Source organism: Bombus huntii, chromosome 6 (genome assembly GCF_024542735.1).
Source record: "Bombus huntii isolate Logan2020A chromosome 6, iyBomHunt1.1, whole genome shotgun sequence".
NCBI lineage: Eukaryota > Metazoa > Arthropoda > Insecta > Hymenoptera > Apidae > Bombus > Bombus huntii.
In genome coordinates this window covers 12,785,847-12,799,938 of record NC_066243.1, presented here as the reverse complement: position 1 = coordinate 12,799,938, position 14,092 = coordinate 12,785,847, and the positions used below count along the sequence as shown (strand labels likewise).

At 33.9% G+C, this 14,092-nt stretch overlaps 1 protein-coding gene across 13 annotated transcripts in view; it reads right to left on the bottom strand.

Moving 5' to 3' along the window:
• Positions 1-14,092, bottom strand: part of LOC126867115 (uncharacterized) — a 155,871-nt gene that overhangs the window by 46,580 nt on the left and 95,199 nt on the right. For 8 of the 13 annotated variants that reach the window (XM_050621286.1, XM_050621287.1, XM_050621285.1 and 5 more), the window contains 5 exons: positions 7,404-7,461; positions 4,168-4,304; positions 3,355-3,792; positions 1,660-1,882; positions 561-963 (listed from right to left, as the gene is read on the bottom strand). In XM_050621286.1, the coding sequence (XP_050477243.1) occupies positions 561-963; positions 1,660-1,882; positions 3,355-3,792; positions 4,168-4,304; positions 7,404-7,438 (1,236 nt within the window). In that variant the 5' untranslated portion in view covers positions 7,439-7,461. The remainder of the gene's footprint in view (positions 1-560; positions 964-1,659; positions 1,883-3,354; positions 3,793-4,167; positions 4,305-7,403; positions 7,462-14,092) is intronic. The other 5 variants (XM_050621291.1, XM_050621288.1, XM_050621289.1 and 2 more) reach the window with 1 other exon arrangement.

Sequence of the window (14,092 nt, the reverse complement as noted above, 5' to 3'; positions counted from 1 at the left end):
ACAGCATTGAACATATTTCATACGTTATTATGTTGTGCATGCGACAGGATTAATAAATGCATACTCTATTATTAGGTAGTAACATATGAAATGTTCGACTTTGAACGATCTGTGAATTCTATGGAATTTTATTTTTAGTTTGCAATTTCTAACAGTATTATCCATATTTGACACGTCATTATTTCATATAGAAGATTGGATTACTAAATAATTAAATAAATAGTAAACAAACCAAGGATATTAAGTTGTAATGTACGTAATATCCAATTTTTAAACATCCAAAAATTTTACTGAACTATAGAGAAGATATATTTATACATAATAATGTTAAAAGATACAATTCTAAATTATTAAAGACAAAATTATCAGACCTAAAATAATACATAAAGATACATATTTAAAGATAAATATATTTATTAAAAGGAGAAAGAGTTAAAAATATGGCACAACAAAAACGGATATTTGATTTCTGTGTTACGACTTAATAAAAATATTCTAAATTTCAGAAATTTTTCTTAAACTTCCTTCCTACGTGTTAACGAAACTTTTCTATACCTCACCTGAGTAGTGGAGTCTCTTCTAGTGCTAAGCAAAGGATGCGTTGGCGTGTTAACATTTGGCGAACCGACAGGGCTGGAGCTACCGGAAGTGGAAGTTCCGGGAAGCGGAAGGTTACTACCAACTGTCGGTGAAACGCTTGGCGGTGTCACTGATGACATCACGATAGTGGGGGGTGTGATTGATGAGTCGAGAGTTAGATTTCTGCTCTCTGTGGCGTTCTTTGGATCTAAGGTTGACGTGGTTAACGCAACCGACGTGGTCGTTATTGTAGCGATCGTTGACGAGACTGTTGTGGTAGTGGTCGACGTTTTCGACTCAGTACTAGATGTCACGGGTGTCTTGCCTTCGATGCTGCTCGATCGGTCGCTTTTATCCATGGAATTGCGCGCTTCCAAGTGTTCCCTGATTATAAAACGTTACTTTATTAGATTTATGAAATTTGTGTGTTTAAGTTTCATTTAGATTAGTCAAATTATTGGAATTGAAATAATTTAGATTAATCAACAATAATTCTTCAATCCATAAAAATATTCGTGTAAATTACTTCACTCGAAATTTCTTGTAAATAATTTGACTTTTAATGGATACCAAAATGGAAAGTGGGTACCTAGTTGTTCAGACTAATCGCGCTATTTAAATTAAATTGAATTTATTTGAATTTATGAATAAAGACTTCAGTCCAAGTTCACTCGATTCATATAAATACTGCATATTATAAAAAGACTAGAATACATTACAATTACATGCGATAGTATAATAGAATATATCTTTGTATTATAAGATAAAAAAATACTCTAAGAATTTGTCTTGCAATTTTCTTGTTAATAATGAACTTTCAGTTCCTCAGGCAAACTACAGTTATATAATAATTATTTTCAGAATAATATATATCTAAAATCAACCTGACTCAAGTACATAACATGTCAGTAGCATTCAAAGCTAACCGTTTCCTTTACTCTACAGGAGATTATTCGGAATCAGCAACAAGGTAATTAAATTCCCTCCTCCAGAATTGCCCCCATCAGAGACAAGTTCGCGTATACGCGTCACAATCGAAACCAGAGAGTCGAATGCGAATGTTAGGTGGACGTCATGTACCTGACAGCATTGCTGGCTGCGCTGTCAGTGCTGGAAGCGCTCGGTCTTTGATCGCTTCTATAATATTTCGTGGGCATCATGCCACTACTACTGTCCACTGATTGCTGTGATTGCTGCGACTGCCTGCGTCTGTGACGACTGCAAGTATGCTTTCGCTCTCCTTGGCTTTTGGTTCTTCCACTCTCACCGGAACCGCGTCGAGAACCTCTCGGATCACTGGAGCCTGAAAAATATTTGAATTATTCGACTATTAAAAGAGTTTTCAAAATTAAAGAGCTTTATCGTGGATTTTATATTGGGTAAAATTTTATGTTTTGAAACAATCTGCTATAAAGATTTTAATATTATAAGAACTCTATTGTTTTCATTTATTAATGAATTGAAAAACTATTATTTTATTATACATCATTTATTTATACCAGCGCAATTGCACACATCTGGTATTCGAATTAATATTATCAGTGAAATGTTGGGAATAAAAATTCACAAATTATTAGTACTAATAAATTCTCTTGTATAATAGGATCAGCAAAACGAATAAAGTTTCACGAATAACTTATACAAATTAAAAGTTCGACATCTCTATTTGATCAGTGGAACCAACAAATTAAACGATAAGTCAATTCAGTAATGTATTATCTTAGCAAATTATTTGGTAAAGAATCGTACATCAGTAATTAATTGCATCAAGCTAATACTTTTTCCCTTTTTGTAGCGATAGAGATTATAATTGATTTCATAATATTAAATTGATATTATATATCATTATGGAAATAGTACGCGCGTATCAAATAATCGCGTGATTGAGCAATAACCAATACTTTGGGATCAGTATTTGGTTATTCTATTAATGCACACAACATGATCCGCGAAATTGGGTTATTCATAATATTGATAACGTACGATTTTAGATGCATCAACTTTCAACGTTACATAATCAATTTATATAACGGCAACCTAATCCTATATAGTGTATAATGTATAACTATCACCTTAATGTCTATTTATTTATAATAATATTCTCTTTTCAAATTGTCAACATCTCCATCTGTTCAACATCCTTTGTACAATTGATTCGATGTTACGAGTTAGTGAGATTGTACAAGTCGCTAGAACTGATAAATTCTTATATACAAAAGTAGAAGGCTGACGATAAAACAAACGGAATTTCATAAATCAATTTTACCTTACTTGTATACGTTCTTACATCCTAATCGAAGTAAAATTGTAAATTCATATAATACATTCGTTCTGTCGAACCTATATGGCGTTATAAAACAGATTGGGATCTCGCTCTTTCGAATTCAATAGAATACGAAATTCAGAAATATCGCTCGATCAGAATTAAAGTTACACGATAAAAATAAACAAAGGAACGAACAAAATTAATTTCACGAAAAATCCGTGGTTTTCGTAGTTACTACATTGCGGATATTCATGAACATTCAAATTTTTCTGAATATAATTACATGGAAACTAGGTAAAAATTTGTCTTATCCGCTAAACATTATAATAAGTATTCCATTTGAAATATTTGATATATTTCTGCGTATTATATGCATTTGAAATTTTACATCTCCAAATTTTCTATAAACGTTCAACAATCTACAATCTAATAATAGGACTCGAAATATAAGGACTCGAGACTTGGTCGGTATGGTAAAGTGAATATTACGGAACATTCGTCCAACTAACCTCGATAAGTAGGCGAAATAACCGTAGGAGGTGGTTGCGCCTGTGGAGTCTCTTTCTTGCCCCACAGCCTGGCAATATCGTTCTTAAGTTCGCTGATCGTCGAATCTTTCCTCGATTTCGTCGACGCCTGGCTTCTAATCCCGCTATCGACTGAGCTTTCGCGTCTCTTGCGCAGTCTTTCCAAATGGCTTGCATCCGTGGTCGTCTGCCTGGACCACGGTAAAGATTTCGCGATATCGGCCAATGTTTCGCGACGATACAATTTATTTCCACGTTCGCTCTTTGCAGAAGCGCCACCGCCGCTCCATTCCCGCAAAATGTCCGTCAACTGCGCCAAGCTGGATCTTCGACGACGCTGATTCGTCGTGGAGGATTCCTGTGGCTCATTCGGCGGCGATATGGACGTGATCTGTGTCGCTGAGTCGCGTCTCCCGGTTCCTGAACGATGACAAATAAATATATAAGGTATTTGTATTTTATGTTTATTTATTTATTTTTTTTCTTTTTTTTTTTTTTTTTTTTTTTTTGAAAGTACGATGATGAATGTATGTTCTTTTTTTTTTTTTAGGGAAAGAAAGAATTGTGATGCAAAGTTTGCTATAGAGAATTTTTTTGGATCTAACGACGCAAACGGCGGGTTTTAATGTTATAGATTTCTCACATTTTTATTTTAAGGAATTTTAAGGAATGAAATTACTTTTCAAAAAAAAAAAAAAAAAATCCATAAATCCATCTTCGAAAATAACAAACGTAATACGTTACTTAAGAAAACATTAACTTAAGATGACTTGTGACAGCGGGACGAATACCCACCAAGACGTTGCCTCAAAGTAGATTCCTCCACCTGTTCCCGCACTAGATCGTCCCAGCCGTTTCCTCCTTGCCATACCAGACCAACCTGATGGCTCAGGATCGGTAGGTTACACACGAAACAGATCGCTGTCATGGTCCTGAAATCGAAATGTCACGTATAAGCGCTGATATTTCGTCGGGAGTAGGCGGAATTAACTGAATGTGAAAGGGTGCAACGTTTCAACGATAGAGTTTTACGTGAATCCAGGCCATGCCAACAGAGCGTTTGTGAAGTGACACTCGATCGAGATCGTGGTTTTCTTCGCTACCCTCTACGTGGATCTTTCTAGGATCATTTTCATGCTTGAAAAGTCGCGAGACGCTGTCTCTATCGACCAGAAAAGGAGAACGAAACGAAGATGAAGCGTAATCGAGTTCACTTTTCGAGCAAGCTACTGCGTTCACGATACTACTGTAAGTTCTCGCAGAAGGTTGATGGAATTTACATCGATAAGGGTTCCTTTTGTTTTTTCCTTGATATTGGAATTTTTTTCATTGATTTTTAGACTAATGATTCGAACGGTAGAAATTTAGAATATTGATAACGTGTTTAATGTTTCATTTGTATATTTCAATTTCTACATTTGACGAAACAGTCTGCGTTTTTTACATTTTGAATGTAATTAGTTGTTTGGGTTGAATACTACGATCTTAAGATAGAATATTATTCGGATTTTATGTAAATTAAATTTCAAACATTTTAAATAAAATACGATACACCGCAAAATCGGGGGACCGTTAAATTTTGTCCGAAAAATTATCGATCTTTCAACTGTTGTAGCTTCGTGAAAAAAAGCTCTTGAAACAGCACACACACGAGGTCGTTTCAAGAGGCGAAGTTTTTACTTTCACATCCCTGCATCGAAGTTTTTCAAAGAAGTTATATCAGAAAACGGATAGGAAAACTGAAGATCCGTTTTTCTTTTTTAAACTTTACAGACTCAAATGGATCTACGGAGTTGAAGCAATTTTTCCGTCTTTCATTTTAGAAACATAAAAACATTATTGCAACGAACAAATTAAAATAAACTACAAACATAATCATTCGTTTCGCAGAAAATTTACAATTCTGAAAATTCCTAAAATTAGAATATTCATCTTTAATCTCCATCAACTTCCTGCTCGACCGACTCTTACTTACTGATCAACAAATAATACTTCTACGATACTTGTCACGTGGTAACTTACAGCAACGTTATAAACATAAAGCGAAAAATCCGAGTAGGAGCGCGTCTGAAAGCAGATTTAATCAGCGGGACACGCTCCTGCTCGTTTCTTTTGAAAAATACTCCCGGTTTACGGATGTGCCACGAAAACGGTCGCTAAATGGAGCAACGCTCCAACAATATGGAGGTACAATGACGCAAATGTGTAACTACAGAGCTGGCGTTCACGCAGCCAGCGTCATACCAAAAGCGTGGATGCAGCGGAAACCAGATATATCGTAGACGTTTTATGCACATGTGTACTCTTGTATCTAGTCCGTGCACAGGAACAAATTTTTAAGCAGATAAAGAACAATTCATAATGGTACAATAAGTTGAAAATATGTAATATGTTTTTGAGGAAAATCGTGTTGAAAATGGCGAGAATAGACAGTAGCTAATGGTTACTGAGTATGATTCAATTTGCAGTTCTAACCAAGAAAAAAAGATATATTCATTTCAAAAATCGCATTACAATGATCTATTTTATCTTATATTTATATATTGTAGTCAATTTATGAAAGTTTACAGTGATCGTAAGAGTTAAAAAGTTACCAAAATGATCGAAAATAAAAAGAGGAGTTCATTATTACTGATAGAAAGTATTTTAGTCATTGGAGATATCGTAATCCTTCTAATTTAATGTGACGTTTGCAAAGGAAATTCGTAACATGGAAATTTATACCTTCATAGATTTGTTTTATTCTCTAGATCCTCTTGCAGATACAATTGAACTAATATTATTGATGAAATTTTAATAATCACGGATTACAAATGATTGGTATTAATAAATCTCTTCGTGTAACAGCAACAAGATTTCTAATAAAGCAAATGTAGCTTTTCAAGTAAGTTATTATAGTTGAAAGTAATCTGATTTTCTGGTAATTTTGATGGAGTTACAAAAAGATGTATAATCCATGAATTGTCACTGATATCGTTAATCGGAAAATTATACAAAAGAACTCTAGCAATTTTGAACGTTTGTTATCGTATGAATACGTTCAAGTGGATATTGAACTATTTCGAGACGGAGATTGAATTTTTCTATTTGCGCTCTTAGTTTAATGGAATTGAAAGAATCTTTAGACAGCAAAGAAAACACTGCTTTTACGTCAAAGTTTTCTGTTTTATAGAATTCTGGAGTTGAGCACATTTTGCTATTGTTCTCTTTTAACTTGCACCAAAGCTTGCCATAACCATTCTGTGAGCATTCTATAAGCCCGCTAAAGTAAGTACGTTATCGGATTTAGAAAATGTTGCACGATCTCCATGCGAACGGGATATTCTCTCAAGCATTTTATACAATTCCCAAGAATATTCTACCGGTATTTTATCGAGTTTTCCTTTTTTTGAACAATTATATAAAATAATATTAAACAACTAGCGATACCAGTAATAATATTAATAAATTGACAAGTTACAACTTCTTTCCTACGATTTTACAATTTCTTTGTCGAAGAAAAAAATCAGACGATCTATAATTTATAAAATTTCGTTTATTTCATTACCAAAACTGTCATTGATATGGAAGAGAATTTTTCAATGCTAAGAACCTTCGACTTGTAAAATTTCATGCCTCGGACAAAGTGCATTTTACTCAGAACCGTTCACGAAAGAATAATCTTTGAAATGAATTTTTTAAGTGAAAATAACAACATAGGTCAGACTGAATCATATTTTTATGCGATGCAAGTCTAAGACGTTAGACACAACTTTCGTCTAAAATACAGTTTACAGATTTTCCCCTTAATTGTACCTGGAAAAAATCATTCTATCTGCACCGCATCCTGTGCACGATTATTAAAATACTATACAGAAGAAAAGGAAATGAAAGAGAAAGACAGAGAAAGATAGAGAAAGAGCGAAATATATAAAATACAGGCGCGTGTCTGCCCTCGTATCGATCAGCGTATTAATAAAACTGTCAGAAAACGATTCTCAAAAACGAGAACAAATCTGTATTAAATTCTGTATCTGGTCTGACGATTCGACCTGTAATGTCGAAGTCTGGGGTTCTGCAACGACATCGCATGGCAAGGATCTGGCCGACCTGCAAAAGATACATACACACAAAAATAGTTTTTCTTCTCCTCTTTCCACGAAGTCCTTCGAAACCTACAATGGAAATATGGTTGAACAGAAGTAATGAGTCTCTGCGACACCTCGTGTCCCACGTAAACCACGTCACTCGCATCGATAAATAGCCTGTTTATTTGAAAAACCTACTTTCTAAAATAAATAGCCTGTTTGTTTCGAAAACCTGTTCCATTACCATCGATGGAACAGCTACAGATAATGGACGAATAACATGGTATTTGTATTAGTAAATAAAATGCTAAGAAATTGCTACCTTTGTATAATACAGTTATGGTACTTCAATTGCATACATTTCTATCAAACTCTCTTTGTTACAGATTTATGTAAAGCTTCTTATTTTCGCAATTGTTAAGAATATTATCTATTTTGTTTGAAGATAATCTAATAGAAATAATCGATGATCCTAATTCTAACATAATAAACGACTCATAATGTGCATTCCCCTCCATCGTTTTTTATCAAATAATACAAAGACAAACTTTCTCCCAAAATTATAAAACGCAATCTACTACTACTATCGTTATATGCTTATGCTAAGTATCTTGCAACTTCCATACACATTCTGAGATTGGCTTGAAAGACCAATTTTATCACGATAGTCGTGTTCTTGATAATTTCAAGATATTTTATGTAGTGTAGGTATACGATATAGGTAGACATAAAAGTTTCTTATGGTAAATGTTCGAGTATTTTAACCACTGTATGTAACGTTTCTTTAATATCCTTGAAAATGTAACACTTAGAAGCAGACCAACCTATTACAGAATTTAATATCATATTGTTAAACAAAGACCTCGAAAGGATTAAAGCAAGTGATTCATAACAACTGGCTGACACGGCAGTGTAAATCTCCTTAGGCCAAACCCTCTATTAATCTTTCGAATTTATAATTTACTCAGAACGTTCATAATTCAGCAAGCAGTGACGCAAGGGTGTCGTGTAATATTCTCATGGAGTGAAGAGAAAGGACGATTTATGTAACCTTGGGGTTTCGTCGTGGGACTTTCTACCCAAGGTCAACGGAACTTTGAAATGAATACGAATTCCACTGCATGCTTAGTCTCGTCTACCCTCGCCACTGCAAACCAAAAAACTTTAAGGATTTATGAAAATATAGCGGACACCGTGCCATGTGAATTTCTCAACCACGTCAAAGTTTCTAACTCGAAGTTATTCGTTGCTTTGCGTTATCCTTCCATCAATCCTTTTCTCAGTTTTTTAGCCAGCCACTGGTTTTCCATATTAATGCCACAATCTGTTTGGTGTGTAAAGTGTTCCATAAAAAATTCATGAGTTTCAAATTTGCGTTAGGATAAGAGTGTTGGAAGTATTTTATTAAGAATAATACTTTTTTCAGAGAGATCCTTTTGTTTGAAGGATTTGCAATACGAATTCCTGTAGTATACTCTTTCTCATGTATGTATTTGATGAAGAACACGTAGTATAATAATTGAATTATTATTAACAATTGTAATAATACGATAAAATTTTGTTAAAAATAATCGAGGTGTCGATGATAAAAATATTCGATACATAGATTTTGCTTTGGTTTCACGCGGTAGAAAGGGCTTTAATATTTTTGAAAAATCTTCCTTTGTCCTTTTTACATTTCCCCGGAACTTGAGAAATTTCCTGACGATAAAGAATAGGATTCGATGAAAAATAGTCCGAAGAATCAATGATAAAAGTAAGATACTTTTGTATTTCCTAATTTTATGTTTGATATTGCAACGTGCTCTACAATTTACCCAAGGAACCCATCCTATTTTAAAAGAGTATTGTGTAATATCTGCAACGAGCTTTTAACGAAATAAGGTTAATTATCATAATTATAAAGCAAGATTCGTTGTTTCTGTGATTGAAACAAGTTCCACGATAATTGCTAACATACTTGTTAAACTCAAACAGACTGAAATTAGAATCTGTTTATCCCGTCTTTGCGAAATGTGAATGTTGATAGCAATCGAAAAAATTGATTTATTCGTTCCAGCATAAAAAAAAGCATCATCGGAGGCTGTTGTACTGGAAAGGCTTTGGAGCAGGAAGGTAGAATAACTTCTAGACAAGATGCACCCTACCAAGCTGGCTATAAATCACTGGCTCTCGAGCCACAGTTAAAAATAGTCCTCGAGACAAGACAAAAGGCGATGTTTTGCTTGTAATATAGGGGTTTGTAGTACTTTGCTTTTCAAAGTGTATCAGGCAGGCAAGACATTAAATATGTAAAACACAGTATAAAAATAATTTGATGCTAGTTTGTTCTTACAAAGAGTAGTTTGTAAAATAAATCAGAAGACATTAATTTTCGTACGAATTTTAAGCATATTCTTCAAATTGTTAAAAATACAAATTAATAAAACGTAGAAAACATTTTTTTTAATTATACAAAATTATACTGCAATTCATTATGTTATATGTATTTATTCTACGTGGCAACATAAAGGTTAAGCATTTTTTAGTAATAGCATTTGTCTAATGCTTCATCTCTCATTTTACTTATCTTATAGTTTATTGTTTGAAATAATATGAACTTCAACAGGAACAATATGAATAAGAACAATGTGATTTATTTAATAAAGTATTCTAGATATTATTAGGACATTCAAATATTCTATAAACTGTTCTATAAACTGTATACAAATTATTATTAATTGTTATCCTTTCTTAAAGCTGTACCGCAGCTTTATTATTTCAAAAGTAAAATTAATTAATACGTACGATCATCTTCTCGTCTATAAAGAAGATTATAATTAAAATAATTCACAACCTTCAGTAATTCAAACTTGGATCCTTGCCGCTTAATTTTTATTCCTGTGAATATATTTAAGCTACGATCCCATTTACAAGAGATATCAACTTTTACATTGAAACAACGACTTGTTTCAGAAGCTAGTAGTCGTTAAAAATTATCTTAGACACAGGAAATGCAAACTAAATAGTAACAACAGATGGAACGAAACACTAATGTAATTCCAAACTTCCAATTCACATCATAATACAGCCAACAACTTGCAACAATTCCATCCAAGATCCCACTAAGAGTATTCAACATGCCTCTTTTGTAAACCGACCGTGTAACACCTTTACAAACTTTCTTATTCAAACCAATGTTTCAGGGCAAAGTTTTCCAGTAACGTTTAATTTGCAAAATTTATGTTACAAGTTATCCGAATTTTCCTACATAATAATTTAATGACAGGTAGTGATAATTTCTTGACAAGTAACAGATTGCAGAAATCCGTGCTATGTAAATAATTCTCGCAGTTTTACAATATTTATTACATTATACCCTGCAGAGTTTGGAAATTTCCAGAAGCGTTAGTCGCTACTGCGAAAATTTATTTGAAATTCCCGAGAACCAATTATCAAATTATACTCAGGAAACTGCTTTAATCTACCCCTCAGATTCTGCTTCCTTTTCCCACCCCTTTTGTTGATGACCGGTCGAATTAGCATACGACCGGATTTAAAATTGCCCTACTCACGATTCTCCCTTAAGAGAATCCGCGTGGTCGGCTCCCTTTACGGATCATCGTTTCATATTCCAACCTACGCCGGCCTTGGTAAACGCAATTAACGCGTGAACGTAATTCAGTTAGTCTGAAATCAGTTAAAAATCAATTTCGTTGGAAGAATGCGCTCGAGCGTGCGCACGAACCTCGAAATTTCGCATCGTTCAATATCGTCGTTCATTTTCTATGTTTACGCCGATGATATTTAAGTCAGACGTGGGATTATAGGATGTGGGCTGATCGGACACAGATTTGAAAGTTTTTTTAAATAGCTTTTGCATAGCTTTGTAGGGGCTTTTTAAAAGTACCGAATTACGTCAACCTTTCGAAGATTTAATAAAATAAATAAATGTTGGCAAATGAATATTAAGATGTAAATACACACAATATTAAACAAAGGTAATAATGAAAACGATCTGTCCACCTATTTTAAAGATAATGTTAAAGCCGCGACTTACATAGCGTATGTATTACAACTTTCGAACACTAAAATTCTACTAAATACAGATAATATAAAGATACAAGAAGATATACAAAAATATGCAAAATAAGGTACTTACTGTCATACGATATTTAATACACAAAAGAATTTTTATAGAAATTCCACTTCTTTAATTATATTTCCAAAATTATATAATCGTGTAAAAATCCATTAGTCTATATACAATAATTCAACTAAAAAATTTTTAATTCGCAACTTGCGAAATTTTGCTCGAATTATACGAACTGGTAGGCAGGAAGCTGTAAACAGCTTTTTAATAAACACGACACGGATTGCAATAATTTGGCCGTGATATGACATCGTATAGCGGTTTGCATTAACAGCTGGTGGAACGTCCACGTGTCAGACGATGAATATATTCGACATTTCACGGCACGACATTAATTCTGCTGCTGATGTTCGTCCATTCGTTGAACATTACACAAACGCGTTGTTTGGTATCGAACGATCGATCGCTACGGTCGAGCTACAATTTTTTAAACCACGTATCTCTTTCAATTGACAAATAAACGACAAGTGATGAACTCGAGCGATTGCCTAATTTGTCATGATTCTGTCATCCTACACTGATTGTATTATCGTCATCCAACATTGATTATATTGTCTAGTCTGAGAGGTGTCAATTAGTTTTCGATCAGATTTTATACTTAGAATACTTTAGAATTACTATACTTTTCTTTTATCAGAATTAACGAGAGAAAAGTTTTCTCTATGTTTTCTTACGTCGAATATCTGTGTGTATTTTTTACAAGAATTATGTGCTTAATTCTTTTTCTGTTAGAATAAGACATACCTTTGAAGCTTTGATTTTTCTTATAATTATACGATTGGTATGGTTAACTATCAAAAAATGTTAAACATGGAAGCTTCTAAAAGTGACCTCAGAAAACGAGAATCTATTTCTTCGAGGTAGTGAAAATTTGTTTCCCGACGCGACGGACACTACGTGATTGCATTTTTGTAGAAATAAACGATATTTCCGCGGAACCGTTACAGCAGGATATTTTCTCTCTGCTAAATTGCAAGACTTGTTTGCATCTCCGCTGACTAGCTCCACGGCTTAATAAAATCCATCCTCGAAAGTAATCTGGAAAGTGTCTCGTCTAACATCGTTCGAAAAAACTCATCTACAGAGATAGATAGATCAAGAGAGAACGAGAACAGCACGCAGTTTCTGGTATTTTCAGACGGATCCTCGCGAGTTTCTTTCGAGGTCAGTCTGACGATCGAATAGATGAAATTAACCCCTTCGCGCGCAAGAAACTGGGTAACGTACAGTAAAACATCCGAGTGAGTGAGCTTTATTTTACGGGAAAAAGTGTATCTTGAACGTGCAACTTTGAAGAAAAGAGTTTCGTACAGATTCGTTTGTTCTTAAAAAAAGATTAGATTAAACTTCCTCGATGCTTCCTCAATGGAAAATTATGAATCGTGCTATTTTATTAATCATTTACATTTATTTATTATTAATTATGTTCTAGTATTTTATATGAATGTTGCAATCTCATTTGAAATTTTTCCTGCCATGATAATTACCTTCGTCAAAGTTTTCTCCCAATTTCGAAATTTAAGAATATTTGTAAATCTCTCCACAAAAGTTTATCAACTAGACATTATGAATCTTTGTATTTTTGGAATTATTTCCATGCATTTTATCATCTAAGAAATGAAGCTTTAGAGATGCCAAACTTGTCAATTCATCAACGTTGTTAGAAAATTTCTTGTTCAAGTGTTTTCGTTTCTTTTGCGTAACATTTTATGAATTTTTGATCATATCTATCGAAACAATAGTCGATGTGGACAAAGCTGGTGAGCCACAAGTGGCTCTTAAATCCGAGGGACAAAGCTAATAAAACATTTTCGAAATTATTTTACGGCCTACTTTATTTTTACGACCGGCCATCATTTTCGACAAATAAGGACACAAGCAGCCGACCATTTTATTCATCGAGTCATTACCATAAAAAGTAGCAAGGTAATTCCAGCAGACTTCTGTCTTCGAATTATCAAACTTCCTCCCGAATTAATCCTTTGAGGATATCTTTTCTCAATAACCACGCTGTGTTTTATCGAATATTCTCTAATAATAAATTCACCTATTCGATTCATGTAGTCAACGAACTCGAATTTCACACTCTTTTCTCGAAAACATTTTTCCATAGGACATTCTTATCTATTTTATTGAAATTTCCGCTCGATGTAGAATACCTTTTCATTTAAGTGTATCATCTTACATAAAGTATCTTGTATACTAGTATGTGACAGTACTATTCAGAGAAGATTGATTGTATTCTAAGAGGAGATCTAAATGACCGTGAAAATGAATCTGTCCGCGCGGTTACTCTCAATGGAACTCCTTCGAGAATCGTGGAGCATGTTGTTGTATAATTTCATTCTACCGCACATTCCAGCAAAGTACGTTAAATTGTTTACTAGCTAGACGCGTGTGCTGTGAGGTTTCAGATAGTTACGAAATAAGACCAGATGAATTTGCCGCAATTGCATAAGCGTTCGCAGGTGTAGGCGAAGAACAATGAAATCCATGGATTCGAAGGAATTCTGATGGACGA